The following is a 16,870-nucleotide window of genomic DNA, read 5'->3' on the forward strand; positions in this document are numbered from 1 at the left end:
GTGCTATCGCTCCAGCTCCAAGATCCTTTATTTGAATTACTCCCATAGGAATACCTTCCATAATTGCCTTTGTCCTCTCTCTCATTCTTAGTTTAACTTCCCCTTCTCATTAAGACTATATATTGAATAAAATTATATACCTAGCTCACCATTTACAGTTCAGGCATAATCACAGGGCTGCAAGTGGGCATCCAAGTGGGAAGACCTCTATTTCACTAATGCATTTTTGCCTTTCAGTATTTCATGTTCTTTTAGAATACTGCTCCTGGGACTGGAGTGATAGTATAATGGGTAAGGCATTTGCCTTGCAGGTGGCTGACCCAGATTTGATCCTTGGCATCCCATATGGTCCCTCGAGCACCGCCAGGAGTAACTCCTGAGTGAGAGCCAGGGGTACATCGCGGGGTGTGACCCAAAAAACAAAAAAAAAATAAAATAAAATAAAAAATAAAATTTTACTCCATTTCTCACATCCCCTTGCCCCCTTCTTGTCCCTTGGTTGTTATCAGGACTATTGCCATGATTGGGGTTTGGACAGACACCTGCTGGGCTCTCTCTTTAGTTGTGCTGACAGGCGTCTGACTGTGGGACTCGCCGAGGTTCGCCGTGGAGCTCTGCATGCACTTGCCAGTGATCATACATCTTTAAGCTGTGCTCGCGGGGTCTGAGTCCTTTCCTGCAGATGCTCACATCCCTGGTAACAGTGCAGCTGGAAATCTCTTGAAGCCGTGTAAGAATGCTGCTTTCAGTCACCGAGCCATCCTCCAGGCCCCTACATTTACACCTTTCTCACCCCAAGCACTGTGCTCACTTGCTGCCCTTCAGGCTGTTTGTTATTAAGGTTTTGGGCCAAACTGTCGTGACCTGGGCTTACTCCTGGCTCTGCTCCTGATTGATTCAGTCATGGAGGTGCTCAGGGGACCATATGGGATGCTGGAGATGGTATCTGGGTTAGCCACATGCAAGGCAAGGGCCCCAGCTGTACTGTCTCTCCCACCTTTCTTCTTTAATTATTGTGGAGACCACTCCCAGTGGTGCTCCTGGGTCACCAGGTCCGCACCCAGCAGTGCTCAGGGGACTGTGTAGTACCAGGAATTGAACCCAGGTACTTGCACCTGCTATCTCTGCTGCTTTGAATTAAGTTTCTGTCCTTGTTCCTCATTCCTTTTGTTTATTTGTTGGGAGCCACACCCGGACCAGTGCTTGAGGCTACTCCTGGCTCTGTGCTTAGGGTTGCTGCTGCTGGTGAGAGGGGGACCATGCTGTGCTGAGCAGACCCAGGCCTCCAGCGTGCAGAGCACGCACTCGGCTGTTTCGGCGCTCTCTGGCCCTCCTGTTCCTCATTCCTAACCGATGACTCTTCTCCCATAGAAGCTCTCAGTCAGCAAACTCCTTTATCATACCACTACCACCACATCTGCAAAACTACCTGTATTTACCCATGTTTTTTTGCTTCAGACTTGCAGAATGGAAATGGTAATTGTCTTGTCATGGGGAAGGCCTTTTATTCTGCTCTCTTCTCCCTCCTTATGGACACTGGTGCTGTAGTTATCCTAATACCATGTTTTTCTCTTCTTAATCCTTCCTGGCATTAAAGGGACATGACTCAGTATCTGCTATGTTCAAACCTAAACAAAAGCCCTCCGTTGGCTTCAGATCTCCCCACTAACTATAGAGCTCTTTATCCTTGACCCGTGGGGCCTCTTGAAAGCAGTGCACTTCCTTGCTTTCTCACCTCTCATTCAGTCTTCTCCCTTTTCAGATTTGACCTTTTTTCCCCCCCACACATCCCATGAAATTGCTTTCTTTCAAGGTCATCAGTTACTGAAAACATCGGTTCTAATGGATCTTTTTATCTCTTCATAGGCTGCTTCTCGCCGCTTTTTCTCTTTCCTTTCTCCTTACTCTGTGGGCTAATGAAAGCTACTGAATCTCAGGAATTATTTCTGATTTACCATTTTTCTCTTCCTGCATCCTTGCATCCATTATTGACCTGGAGTACATTGTTTATGAATTTCAAATTTATGTTTCCATTCTGACTTCTTCCTTGATTTCTTTAGTGTATGTAATTATCTACTTGACACCTCCCCTTGTTTTTTTTTTTTTTTTTTTTTTTTGCTTTTTGGGTCACACCCGGCGATGCACAGGGGTTACTCCTGGCTCTGCACTCAGGAATTACCCCTGGCCGTGCTCAGGGGACCATATGGGATGCTGGGATTTGAACCCGGGTCGGCCGCGTGCAAGGCAAACGCCCTACCCGCTGTGCTATCTCTCCAGCCCCTCCCCTTGTATTTCTAAAAGGTTCTGGGTAGGGGATGTAGCTCAGCACTTGCCTTGCATACATGAGGCTCTGGATTTATCCCCAGCACCAAGGCGTTGTGGAGAGGGAACTAAAAGGAGATCATATCATACTTAAAGTGTCATTTAAAGTGTGATTAACTTTTTTTTAATGGGAAATGTTCTTTATTTATTGTGCAACCCATATGTATGAGTAACCACCCCATACATGAATAAGTTTGTATGTTATAAGGTTTTACAATTAGTATCCATTTCTTCTAGTTTTGTATTTCATTGCCTTTTTTTTTGGCATTTTGAGTCGGCAATGCACAGGAGTCACTCCTGGCTTTGCACTCAGGAATCACTCCTGGTGGTGGTCCGGGGACCATATGGGATGCTGGGAATCGAACCCGGGTCGGCCGTGTGCAAGGCAAACTCCTACCCGCTGTGCTATCGCTCCAGCCCACCATTGCCATTTCTTTTCTTTTTTTTTTTAGTTGAATCATTGAGACCCAGAGTTAGAGAGCTGTTTGTGATTGGTTTCAGTCATACATTTCATCACCCATTCTTCCACCATTGTACATTTCCCACCACCAGTGTCCCCAGTTTCCCTCCCCACAGTGTGTCTTTGGTAGATTCTCCCTCTCTCTCTCTCTCTCTCTCAAGCCTGCTCTTTTCTCAAATTTCCCCATTTTTAGGAAGTGGTATTGCCATTCATGCAGTTGCTAAACTATAAACTATAAATCGTACTCTGTTCCCATGTGTTCCTCATTCCTTGCATATAGATCAGTCAGAATGTTCTTAGTTTTACTTTCAAAATACATTTGAAGATTTTTGTCTCATTTCTCACTGCATTCTCTTTTAGGCCTTGATTCTACAACTCTTTCTTTTTTTTTTTGTTTTTTTTTTCTTTTCGGGTCACACCCAGCAATGCACAGGGCTTACTCCTGGCTCTACACTCAGGAATTACTCCTGGCTGTGCTGGGGGACCATATGGGATGCTGGGAATCGAACCCGGGTCGGCCGCCTGCAAGGCAAACGCCCTACCCGCTGTGCTATTGCTCCAGCCCCTACAACTCTTTCTTGATTCCCAAGTACTGCAGAGATTAAGACTCACTAAGAAGGTCAAAATTGGCCTTAATCTTCCTGAATGTTTTTGTCAATATTTACTAGCATTCAACCAAAATTGGGGGGTAGGTTTGGGTTTTTTAATGTGCTTTTCAGCAGAGAAGGAACTATGCTGCAGAATTCAAATGAATTTATCTTATATTCTGTTTTATAGATGCTTAAAAACTTTAGTGGAGATTAAGAATTGATGGAGCCATTCTTCATTTTTATCAAAATATGAATTACTGTGGTCTGCCTACCAGCTGTTTAGTATTTTCTTTTTATTAAAGAATTGTGTAGTAATTATTCTTTAAGATCTAGAAGATTGGACAAGACCATGTGTGGTAAACTCACAAATACCGATTTGTCTTACTCCTGTGAGTGAGTTAAACTCTCATCTGCTACTGGCCTAGATTTTTCTTTCTAGTCAGATGGGGAACCCTGTTAGACCTAAATTTCACTGCTTCACCCTTAGTTCCCACTTCCAGTGCAGTAACTTACTTTACAATTTTAAAAGAAGTTCTTGAGCAATTCAGGGATCTGGTATGCGCTCTGGTGATAAAGCTTATCTGCCACATGGACGGAAATAGCCCCTTTTGAGTAGGCTATCTATCAAGCTTAAATTTATTTTAAAATTTTTTTATTAAGGCGGGGCTGGAGCGATAGCACAGCGGATAGGGTGTTTGCCTTGCACACAGCTGACCCGGGTTCGAATCCCAGCATCCCATATGGTCCCCCGAGCACCACCAGGAGTAATTCCTGAGTGAAGAGCCAGAAGTAACCCCTGTATATTGCCGGGTGTGACCCAAAAAGCCAAAAAAAAAAAACCAAACCAATTTATTAAGGCATCATGATGAACAAAGTTATTTATGATTTTCAGATATACAATTTTCTTTTTCTTTTTTTTTTTTGGTTTTGCACAGGGGTTACTCCTGGCTCATGCACTCAGGAATTACTCCTGGCGGTGCTCGGGGGACCATATGGGATGCTGGGATTCGAACCTGGGTCGGCCGCGTGCAAGGCGTAAACGCCCTACCTGCTGTGCTATTGCTCCAGCCCCAGAGATACACAATTTTCACCACCAGTGTCTTCACAAGTGTCAACTTCCCTCTGCCAATGTCCTCTTCCATCCCTCAAATTTGAGTTTATGCCAGATAAAATAACTGCCTTCACGGTCGCATTTCTAGATGAAGAAAGACATGGGGGTAAAGAAGACACTAGCTGGGAGAAATCTCTGTGTGATGATTCATCAGAGTTTCTGGACAGTTCCTTAGATCTGTCTCTGCTTTGCTAGACTCACAACTCTACTACCAATGCTGAAAAAATAGGATAGAAACACTTTTCTGCTGCTTATTATGCATTGGCAGAGCAAGTGTTCTAATAAAATTGAATATTTCCCCCAAATATGTCTTCCTACAAATAATTCTGATGACTTTTTAAGTAAGTTCCCAGAGCTTGAATAAGCTTGAATAAGCTCAAGAAGTATAATTTTGTTTCTTGTATAAGCATCTTCTTTTTGGGATTGGGGGGCACATCTGTTGGTGCTCAGGGCTCACTTCTGGCTCTGCTCTCCAAGATCACTCCTGGGGGTGCTTTGGGGACCATATGGGATGCCAGGGGTCAAACCCTGGTCAGCTGAGTGCAAACCAGGTACCCAACCTGCTGTACTAACTCTGTCTGGTTCCAGGCATCTTGATTTTTCAAGTTTGTCTATGAGCTGAGAGTTTAGGATGAAGTAACATTGTTTTAGATCGATGACGGGGAAGGTAGAGACCAGTTAGTACTGACCTTTAGCTCCTTTCCATACTACACTCTAGTTATTTTTATTCTCTCTAAACTCAGTATTAGAAGAGTGAGATATTAGCAACTTCATGCTACCTACTACAAAATGCAAGCCATATTTTGTTAGTTTGAGAGACTGTATAGTGGAAAATGAAATTTTCTAATTTCATTTTTGGAGTGTTCTAACTTGTACTTGGTGATATCTTTCAGTTATGACATGTGCCGATTACATCCCTCGCTCATCCAATGATTATACCTCACAAATGTATACTGCAAAGTAAGTTGAATATTTTTTAAAATCTATGCATTTAACTTTTCCTCTAGATTGATTGATAATTTTAACTTGAAGTTAAATTTATTAAGTTCAGTTGTGTTTAACTTATTTTCTCCCCTTTGTGTTCATGCTCTCTCTCTCTTGCTCGCTCGCTCTCTCTCCCTCCATTCTCTAATTTTAAAAAAATTTTCTTTAAATATAAAACCAATATAACATCCTTTAGAAAGTAGATATTTGTCTGTAGTGGATTATTTTTATCCACAAGCTAATGGTAAATGAATAGGCACTAAAGATGCAAAATATTAGTGATCAAAGCAATCACTGATTTTTCATCTATTTTGACAGATAAAACATAAAAACATGAAAATAAAAACATCTGAAGTCAGCTTCAGTCTGCAACTCTCCACCTTGTCTACTTTCATTTCCTAGTCTTAGAGAAATCCTTAGAGTTTAATTAGATTTAAAGTTATACAGTTACCAAGGTGTACCATTTTATTTCTTTCCTGGCTGCTCTTTCTGGTGAAGGTTAACCCACCACGTTAGTCATCTCCAAGATATGTAGATACAGACATTGTGAATATCAAATTACCAGTTGTGCATTGGTAAAGAGTAGATTTATATCTGCACAGTTTAAATTGGTGTGCTTTAAAATATGATATGTTCTTATGTGCTTTATTAAGCAGGATATGTAAAAAAATTATTAACAGCTAACAGTCATAAAAAGAAAGTGCAACTTTTTCCTTTCCTTGCTTATTTTGTTCAGGCTGGAGTGATAGCACAGCAGGTAGGGCGTTTGCCTTGCACATGGCAGACCCGGGTTCGATTCCTCCGTCCCTCTCGGAGAGCCCTGCAAGCTGCCAAGAGTATCTCGCCCGCATGGCAGAGCCTGGCATGCTGTCCGTGGCATATTCGATATGCCAAAAACAGTATGGAGACATTACTGGTACCTGCTCAGTGCTTATTTGTTCATCTTGAAATGAATCAGGCTCGAGCTTCCTTGAACATGTGTCTCACTTGCTTATCTGTGTTTCTTTGCTTATTTCCACTCTGGAGAAGCCTGTGTTCTTCCTTATACATGTACTTCTCCTTTCTTTCCCCTCGAATCTTTCTAAATAAGTTTTAATAAAAAGTTTCTCACTTCAGCATTTTAAAAAATAAAAATTAAAGTAATTAAAAAGTTCATACGGGGCCAGAGCGATAGCACAGCGGGTAGGGCGTTTGCCTTGCACACAGCCGACCCAGGTTCGATCCCCGGCATCCCATATGGTCCGCCAAGCACCGCCAGGAGTAATTCCTGAGTGCAGAGCTAGGAGTAACCCCTGAGCATCGCTGGGTGTGACCCAAAAAGCAAAAAAAAAAAGTTCATGAATTCACCAAATTTTAATCTAGTATTACTGGAGTGATAGCACAGGGGGTAGGGTGTTTGCCTTACACACACCCAACCCGGGTTCGATTCCTCCGTCCCTCTCGGAAAGCCCAGCAAGCTACTGAGAGTATCCTGCCAGCATGGCAGAACCTGGTAAGCTACCTGTGGTGTATTCAGTTTGCCAAAAATGGTAACAAGAAGTCTCACAATGGAGACGTTACTGGTGCCCGCTCCAGCAAATCGATTTAAAGCTTTCATGATTGAGTTTAGTCATACTATGATTGAACGCCCCTCCTTCCACCCATGTACATTTTCCACCACCAGTGTCCCTGGTATCCCTCCCACCATCGCCACCCCCCACCCCCACCCCACCCCAATCCACCCCCTGCCTCTATGGCAGACATTTTCATTCTTACTCTCTCTGCTTTGGGCATGATGGTTTGCAATACAGATACTAAGAGGCCATCATGTTTGATCCTTTGTCTACTTTAAGCACACATCTCCCATCCCGAGCAATCCCTCCAACCATTGTTGACTTAGTGATCCCTTCTCTATCACAGCTGTTGGACCAATTTTAGTCATTGGTTTTCATCAATCGATGAATGAATCTATCCTCAGAAATTTTTATGAAAGATAAAAATACTCCTTGAGTTATAGACCATATGAAAAGGGGTATTGTAATCATTATATGTACAAAGAGAAAGCCAGTTGAGGTCACTAAAATTTTAAATCATTCTTACATGATGTAAGTAATAACTGTAACCTGAGCTATTTTCCCTGTCTCTAATATGGCTCTAAGGAGATAAAACATTTCTAATTTCATCTCATAGGTTATACCAAGAAGTAAAAATAACACATATTCTAGATTCACTTCGTTGTTAGAAAAGTATTTGCATATCTGCTACATTCAAGATACTTTATTAGGTATGCTTTCCATCTTAATTCAGACTTCCTTACCACTTACCTTAGCCATTGCATTATAATTTTTTTAACTGTACCTCCATTTTCAGTGCTCCATCTTTCTGATTCATCTTTCAAAGTGATGCCAAATTAATATTTAAAGAACATTCTCTTTTTTGTCATTCTGTGCTCAGCAGTTTCAGTAACTTCCAGTTGATTCAGATTTTCTGGATTCTTTCTTTTAGCATGGTATTCACAGACTTTGTTACTCTGTGTATTTCCCACTGTTTTCTTCCCCTTAGATACTTACCTCAGTAGGTATGCTTTTCTGCTTGCTTTCATTGTGGTACCTTGTTAGAATTTTTCTTTAATATATTCTTTCTCCCCTGTTTCTGAAACTAATTTTTTTAAATTAATTTTATTGAATCACCATGTGGAAAGTTACAAAGCTTTCAGGCTTATGTCTCAGTTATACAGTGCTCGAACAACCATCCCTTCACCAGTGTACATATTCCACCACCAAAAACCCCAGTATACTTCCCATCCCCCACCCCCCACCGCCCCCTGCATAGCTGATAAATTTCACTTCACTTTCTCTTTAGCTTGATTACATTCCATATTTCAACACAAAACTCACTATTGTTGGAGTTTACCCCAAAAAATCAGCCCTGCTAACAAGGAAGCATTTTATAATTAGTTTTCCATTACTGAGACTGAAGAGATATGAAGTCGCACAGCTGTGATAGTTTGGGATTTCTGTATTTTAGTACTTTAGTAACTAAGTCCAGGGAGATTTATGTTAGAAATTGCATCATTTCCCTTCCTGGGGCAGCATGGGGCTAATGGCTTAGTTCACAGTCTAGAGACATTTCTGGGAGCAGCTGCTGGTACCAAAAGTAGTCTAGCTGGCCTCCGGATCGTGGTCGATCAGCATCAGAGCGACCGCACAAACGTGTGACCACCCGGGTCGCATCTCGGTGGAGAGCCTCTGAAACCCGTTTTATCTGCTCAGTTCACATACCACTTGTCTATAGCCTTCCTTAATTTTCTTGTTTCTGAAAGCTAAAAAATCTTCCCCTTATGAAACACCCTCACTTCCCGTATCTTGTTGTTATTACTTATATGGTACTAACTAAATTTCAAGAAGTTTCATTGCAGAATTTTAACCCTTAGCTGAATTTGTTGTGGCTGGTACCAACTAGGTGCAGTTTGCCCTGGCAGAAGTATTAGTGGGGAGTTTCTGAATACTATTGGAGCGTCCCAGGTTTTATTAATGACCCAACTGCTGTTTCATAGGCCTAATCTTGGGCTATTGACTCCTATCCTGCCCTACTTTCTATGCTGTTTGCCTTTTCTCCACCAGCCTTATTCTCCTTTCCAGATCCCATTTTTTTTCTTCTGAGAACCTGAGTTTGATCCAGAAGACTGGTTAGAAAGTGACAGCTATTTGCCAATTCGTTTCTGTCCAGTTTGGGTTATTTTAAGGTTTTATTATATATATTGGTATAGGGCTTTTCTCAACTGGGGGTGGAGCCGGGTGTTATGTCAAGCGTATGTCAAGGGGGCCGCAGGCAAAAGTCTCATAAATAGGAAGTCATGACACAAGACAAGGAGCCAGCTAGGACAGCAGCCTTAAGAAGGAAATTGAGCAGGGAAGGAGCCCTGTTTGGAAGAGAGCTGAGCACTGGTCTAGAGCATCAGCCCGACACAGCCATCCTGCTGCCTCACAAACGGCTGGGCATGTTACACAGCGCAGCCCTTGTGGGGTGATAATTGGATCTGGGGAGGAGAACGTCTGAAACTATCCAGCTTCCTGTGAAAGTGTTAGGTAGACAGTAGAATTTTAAAAGTTTAGTTTTCTTGGCTGTTGCTAACACCTTTATTTTTCTTTTTTTTTATACTTTATTTTTAATTAGTGAGTCAGCGTGAGGGTACAGTTCCAGATTTATACATTTTTGTGCTCATGTTTCCCCCATATAGATTTCGAGAGCCCATCCCTTCACCAGTGCCCATTCTCTACCACCAGTAAACCCAGCATCCCTCCCACCCTCCCCAGTCCCGTCTCCCCCCCACCCCACACTGCCACTATGGCAGGGTATTCCCTTTTGTTCTCTCTCTCTGATTAGGTGTTGTGGTTTGCAATAAAGGTAACACCTTTATTTTTCATTACTAAATAATAACTCAGTCATACATAAAAATTTTGGTTTTCTCGGACTTTTCTAGACCTTACGCACATATCCTCTCGGTTCCTGCTTCGGAAACTGGGTATCCTGGACAGACTCAGTACCAGACATTGCAGCAGTCTCAGCCCTACGCTGTCTACCCTCAGGCATCCCAAACGTATGGACTACCTCCTTTCGGTAAGGCATCCTGTTGTAAGCAAATTTTTTTAAGGTTGATTTCATTTCCCAGAAACTTCTATCCCCTTCCCCCAAAAGCAAACGCAGTTTAAAAGCTGGGGAATGGTGGGGTTTTTTTGGTTTGGTTTTGTTGGGTTTGCAGAACAACCACTAGTTACTGCTATTCAAGTGGATATGCAACTTTCCGACAGTATATTGGACGCATGTAATATAAAATCATAGTTCTTTGGTGCTCATTTGTCTGTCTACCAAATTTTAGTTATAAGGTGTACTAAAACTTGAATGTAAAGTTTAGAATCTTTAAGCATTTGGGGAAACTCTTTGAGGAATTATTATTGATTTGGCTTACTTTACACAAATGATACCATTGTTAAGTAATCCTGATGAATAAATTTTAAGGTGGCTAATTTCTTGGTAAAACCAGAATATCTAAATTTCCTAGTAGTGTTTGCCTTATAGTTTTTTTCTGTCTCTCTTTAATCTCTCTCTCCTTCCTCCTTCCCGTCCCACTTATTTGATTAAATTTCATTTTGCTGAGCCAAAGAGTTATCAGTGAATGGGAGAAAAACCTACTTTTTTTTTTATAGCCTTATATGCATCAAGATTTTTGGTTTAGGTGGTTTAGGTATGAACTGTAAATAGAACTGTAACAGAACTATAAAGTTAGAGTTTCTTTGAGCATTTGATATCTGCACTGATTTTTCTGAGTATATGTTTGATAGACATTAGCTTCATTCCTGCTTTCCTAGAACTGTCATCAGAAAATTGTGAGAGTACTTTATTTCAAATGTGCAGGAGCAGGACTTGGGAAATGCACTGAGTTCATGCTTCGTATACAGAGGGCCCGAGTTTGATCCATAGCATCACACGATGGCACAGACACCAACCTGGGAGTGGTTCCTGTGTGTTACTGGCTATGGCTCAAAACCAAAATAAGCAAGTAAATAAGCAAAATGTTCAAGTATGTGATAGAGGGTCAGGAATGTGACTCAGTGGTAAGGTGTATGCATTGCACGAAGGAGACCTGGGTTTGGTTCCTGACAGTGCAAAAAAAACCTCCGAAAAACAAAAAAACAAATCCCCCAGAATAAAATAAGCCTATACAATATGCCAGAAAGTCTGGAAACTGCCTCTGTCTGAGGGATTGAGGCAAGAAAGAAATCTTCACTCACTGTTGGTGGGAATGTTGTCTGCTTCAGCCTCCATGAGAAGCGTTTGGGAAGGAACTCCTGTATGATCCAGTGGTGTCACTTCCTGGCCTCTTGCCCCAAACACTGGAATATTCATTCAAAAGGCTATGTGCATAGCAACGCTTGGTGTGGGAACAACCCAAAATGCCCAACTACAGCTAAATAGATCAAGGAGTTATAGTTTATCGGGCTAGAGAGTCCTGCAGGTGGGGCACTTGCCTTGCACGTACCCAGACCTGATGCCCCTGTCTGGTCCCCTGAGTGTAGAGCTGAGAGTAACTGAGCACTGCCAGGTATTGTCTCAAAACAAAATAAAATGTGCAGTAATTAATTAAATTATTTCTATAGCCTTTATGAAATAAGCTGGGAGTCAGAAATAAGATCTCCTTAGAGATTACCAAGTTCCGGATGTATTAGTGTTGCTTGCTTTTGTCTTTTACTTCTCCTTTTGATCCTTTTGGCTAGTCCTTATATTGTGACAGCTTTCTGACCTTGAGGCTTATTGGTGTCCTATGTCTTCTGGTAGAAGCAAAAAATGGGGGATATTTTTAATGGTAGGGATTGTTAACTTTGATGAGAAATAGAAATGCTTCATTTCCCAGCGCATACCCCATGCCTTCAGGCTGTCAGTGTCAGGTCAGCCTGTACCTAACCAGCTAACGCGCACAGTCCTCTCGGAAGCACAGCGCTCTGCAGATTGGAAGGTGGCAGGTTTTTGTTCTGTGTATTTGTGTACTTAAAGGCAGTTTTTTAGCATCTGACTGAGAATTGACTAGAAACTACAAAGTGACTGTTTCTGCTCGTTAGCCTCTGGAACTGAGAGTGGTGCTCAGGGCACCAGAGCCCCCCTTGGTGCTGCCAGGGATCCAGACTCGGACCTCTCAAGGCCTGCGCTCTTTATCTCAGGCCTCATCCCTAGCCCCAGCCCTGTTTTAACATTAAACTATCTCTGAACATATTCTATGAAATAGCCATGTCCATGTAGGTCCTAACTATTATACTTCATGATGACTGCATTTCCCTTGTTCTTTAAAAAAGGAAAAATCTATGAAAAAGATGGTTTAAATTTTTATTTATTTATTTATTTATTTATTTTTGTGGGAGGAAGGGCGCCACACCTGGTGATACTCAAAGATTACTCCTGGTCTGCACTCAGAAATTACTCCTGGTAGTCCTCAGAGGGACTATAGAGAGAGTGCTGGAGATTGAACTCAGGTTGGCCATTTGCAAGGCAAGACCTCTACCCACTGTACTATTGCTATGATCTGAGGGCTCTTAAAATTTTGAATGAGAATATTTACATTGTAAATAACTATTCATTGTAAAGAAATATAGTGTTAGTAATAATAGGCTCTTTTATTAATCTTTTCTTGTTTACTGTTTGCAAATGAGAGCCTTATTTTGTGAACTCTTCTATGAATGGTTTTGATAAAGTTTAGTTTAATTAATAGTTGTCAATATTTAATTATCATTTAATTATCGGCTTAATTGGACTGTAAAATATATTAGTCTGTAGAGATTTAGGTCGAAGTAATTGATAAAAAAATATTCTCAGAACTTAGAAAGAAGATATTGTTCCCTTTTTTGGGTGTGAGTGGTTTGGGGGAATCAAACTCAGGACCTCACACTTTCAAGACAGGTACTCTGTCACTAATTACAAAGAGAATTATAAAAGGGTATTTGTGAGGCCAGAGCATACGGCAGGCAGGGCACTTGCCTCGCACGTGGCTGACCAACTTTGATTCCTGGCAGTCCATATAGTCCCCTAAGCACTGCCAGGAGTGATCCCTAAGCCCAGAGCTAGAAGTAAGCTGTGAGCGCCACTGGGTGTGACCCCCAAAAATAAAATTAAAAAAAAATAAAAAGGTTAATGGGGGCTGGAGCAATAGCACAGCGGGTAGGGCGTTTGCCTTGCATGCGGCCGACCCGGTTTGATTCCCAGCATCCCATATGGTCCCCCGAGCACTGCCAGGAGTAATTCCTGAGTGCATGAGCCAGGAGTAACCCCTGTGCATCGCTGGGTGTGACCCAAACCCCCCCCCAAAAAAAAATAAAAAGGTTAAATTGTGATACTTTGCTTATGTTTATGTTTGCACTCAGAAATTCTCGTGTTATTGTTGGCTCTGTGCTTAGGGGTCACTCATGGCTTGTTCTCAGAGCCAGGTGTTATGAAGGGTTGAGCCAAGGACTCCAGCCTGGGGTGCACGGACTGGAGCATTCAGCTATCTCTCTGGCCCCACTTTGTATTGTTACTGGTCATTTGTTTTCCTCACCTGGGGTCACCAGATAGTGTGGCTGTCAGAATCACTGGGGGTTGAACTTTCAGCTTAGTGCTTGCTCTGCAAGTGCTTTAAGTCACTGAACCATCTTTGGGCTTCTTTTATGCTTTAATATTTAAAGAATTTTTGGGTATTTCAGGAGGTTCTTTTTTCTTCAAGGTGATCACTTAAACACAATAAAACATCTGATTTTTTGGTAGTAAAGATTTTGGCATATTTGAGGGGAGAGTCTTCCCAACATTATCCAGGGTCCTGGGGGTCTATTTTATGGTACCCCTTGGTCAGACTGAGCAGACCTGATGGTTGCTGGGCCCAGTGGTACCTGGGACAACCAGGGCTGTTACAGCCAAGGACTCAGACTCCAATATGCAAGGCAAGCGTTGCACTCCTTTGGTCTATTTCCCCAGCCCCTTTTGTTTTGTACACTTGTTTTGATTTTTGTTTTTGCCACACTCCTGGCATACTTGGGAGACCATATTGGTGCTAGAGATTGAACCTGGGTCAGCTGTCTACAGCGCAAGTTTCTTAGCGGCTGTACTATCTCTCTGACCCCTGTACACTTTGAATGCTTCATATTAATACTGGTCGACACTAGGTTAGCCGAGTCTATTTTAGTTTGTTTTGCATTGTTGGGACCCTACCTAAGACTTAATACATGTGAAACATGTACTCTTATCATTGAGCCCACTGCTATTTTATTTTCATGCACATGAGGCTTTAGAAAATCTCTTTTCGGTTGTTTCTGTTTTTTGTTTTGGGGCCATATCTGGCAATATATGGGGGTTACTCTTGGATCTGTGCTCAGGAATCATACCTGGAGGTTTTGGGGGGACCATATGGGTTGCCAGGGATAGAACCTACGTCGGCCACATGCAAGGCAAACTCCTCAATTTCTGTGCTATCTCTTCGGTCCCTAGAAAATCTTGCTGTGACATGTATTTTATGTTGTTGTTGTTTGGGGACCATACCTAGTGCTGTGCAGGGCCTCTTCACAACACAGTGCTTGGGAGTTGTTCCTGGTGGTACTCAGGGAACGCTGATTTGCTGGAGATTGATCCTGGGTATCCCACGTACAAAGCAAGCAACCCATCCCTTTGAATTCTCTCTCTGGTTCTCTTACTGTAATAATACTAATTGTCTGCTGAGTGCTTCCTATGTCAAGCACTGGACTAAGAATGAGTATGTCATACTTTATCATCTTGTTTAATTATCAGAATGCTCCTAAGAAGGGGTAGGTGATCCCTTCTTATAGGTGAGGGGACTCAGGCTTAGAACAATTAAATGGATTACCCAAGATCATAGTTAGTCATTGCCTGGAATTAAAATTTAACCCAGGTCTGTTTAAATTCAGAAGTACTTGTAAGTTTTGGTCTGTGTGAAAAAAAGATTACCTCACAGTTGAGTTTGAAATTAAAAGCTTCCTCCTGAAGAGAAAAGACTAGAGGAAATCTAGGAATTACCATTATCACAAGTAATCTGTAAAAGTAAAGAAATAGTTGTCATAATCTTAGGGTATTGGGGGTGGGGGGGCTCGGGCTTCCAAGCACAGCTAAGTTGCCTCCGGGGCCCCTTGCAGTGCCCTTTGGCCAGTTCTGTTGGCCTGGGCTCCGTGTGAGCACGAGGAGCTGCTGCTGGCCCTGCAGTGCCGGCATTCCCTGGGCCACCTGGCAGTGCTCAGGGTCTCCAGGGCCACGCCTGAGGTGACCCAGGTCACCTCCAGGGATGTGGTCGTCATCTTCTCTTCAGAGCTTGTAGAAATATAGTGGGACGGGCAGAAAGAGGATTAGGGGTTAAACTTCAGCGATTTGAAGCTCTCACTCCAGTTCTGGACTTTTTCGGGGATGAGGGGATTATTTTTTTACTCTCCTGCATCAGGAATGGGACCCAGAGCTTCACATATACAAGGCAAGTGCTCCAGCACTGCGCTTCATCCCTGGCCTCATTAAGACTGTGACATCATGAGAAAATAATATGTTAAAAATTGAAAAACAGCAGTGTATGGTGAAGGGAATATGAGGTGGGTAAAACACGTGGGACTTAGATTCTGAGTTGAGCCCAGCGTGTGCTTCACTACCCCCAGCATCACTGGGCGTGGCCACTGGATAAAATGTTGGATGTTACACTGAAAGCACAAAATAAAGTATACTGAGTACCTTAAGATATGTGCAGGGCCACTTATACAGCTTGCAGGTGTGAAGTCCTAGGTTAAATCCTAGTCTGTTTGTGGTGAAACACATACACACATGGACACACACACACTTGGAAGGAAAAAAAATATGAATGTTAACAGCAGAAACACTGCAGATTTGGTGTGTTACCCCAGAACCATCAAAAATAAGGACCCAGGTCCATGGGGTTCAGGAGCAGGTGGTCCAGTCACTCGCAGAAGAACCGCCTAGCCTTCTGTGCTGTGCTGTGAGACTCATGTTTCCCTTTGCCATTTCTGTATTTTAATGTTTTTATTCAATATATAATGCTTCTCTTAAAACTAGGGAAGGTACTCAGATGATTTCATATTTATAATAGCTCATGCCAGGGAGCCATTGAATCAACCAAATAAGATAGTCTGCCATGTCTTTTCCCCCTAGCATCTGGCGTGGACTTCAGTTCCTTGGCAGTCTTCTCTTAAGACTCACTAACTACTGTGCTAGGAATTGCCATAAGCTAAACTCTTCACAGGAGTTGGTGACTATCGAGTGGACATACCTGTGCTGAGCAGCCTGGAGAGAGTTTGTGAAAGAATCCAGGTGTACACATGTGGGGCGCAGGAGGAGAGCGCCCACTGCAGCTCCCCACCCTCGGTGGCAGGCCCATGGTGCCTGCATGTGCCAGAGACACTTTGGTGAGAGAGTGGTGAGCTAGGAGTTGGGAAATGGGTTTGAGTTCTTCCTTCACCGCGGGGAGTGGTGCCTATAGCCGAGCTTTGTTCCTGCTCCCTGTTACATGCATTCTGGGAAGGCGCAGGGGGAGCGGTGCTGAGAGACAGTGTTACTTCCAGTGATGCTAGAGCAGCGTCCACATTGTCTCCGAAGCATTACTGATTGGATGGCCTCATGTTCCTGAGAGACATTCAAAAGTAGCTATTCCCCTACTGGTCTCAGACCTTTATGACGCGGATTTTTTTTTTTTTTAAATCATCTAAGGGTAGAATTTATAGGCGCTTTACATTTGGAATGTAAACAGCATGTACTCAGTGAAGCCGGACAGTCTTGTCAGCTAATGCTCTTCTTTTGGCGGGGGTGGGGGGAGTTTGGGGGGCCATACCTGGCAATGCTCAGGAACAAGTTGCTCCTCAATCTGCACTCAGAAATCACTCCTGGAGATCCTGCGTGGGA

At 42.8% G+C, this 16,870-nt stretch overlaps 1 protein-coding gene across 4 annotated transcripts in view; it reads left to right on the plus strand.

Moving 5' to 3' along the window:
* EYA3 (EYA transcriptional coactivator and phosphatase 3) overlaps window positions 1-16,870 on the plus strand; it is a 94,169-nt gene that overhangs the window by 37,274 nt on the left and 40,025 nt on the right. For all 4 annotated transcript variants that reach the window (XM_004603505.2, XM_004603506.2, XM_055138394.1 and 1 more), the window contains 2 exons: window positions 5,377-5,443; window positions 9,930-10,066. In XM_004603505.2, the coding sequence (XP_004603562.2) occupies window positions 5,377-5,443; window positions 9,930-10,066 (204 nt within the window). The remainder of the gene's footprint in view (window positions 1-5,376; window positions 5,444-9,929; window positions 10,067-16,870) is intronic.

This window comes from Sorex araneus, chromosome 5, assembly GCF_027595985.1.
Source record: "Sorex araneus isolate mSorAra2 chromosome 5, mSorAra2.pri, whole genome shotgun sequence".
Classification (NCBI taxonomy): domain Eukaryota; kingdom Metazoa; phylum Chordata; class Mammalia; order Eulipotyphla; family Soricidae; genus Sorex; species Sorex araneus.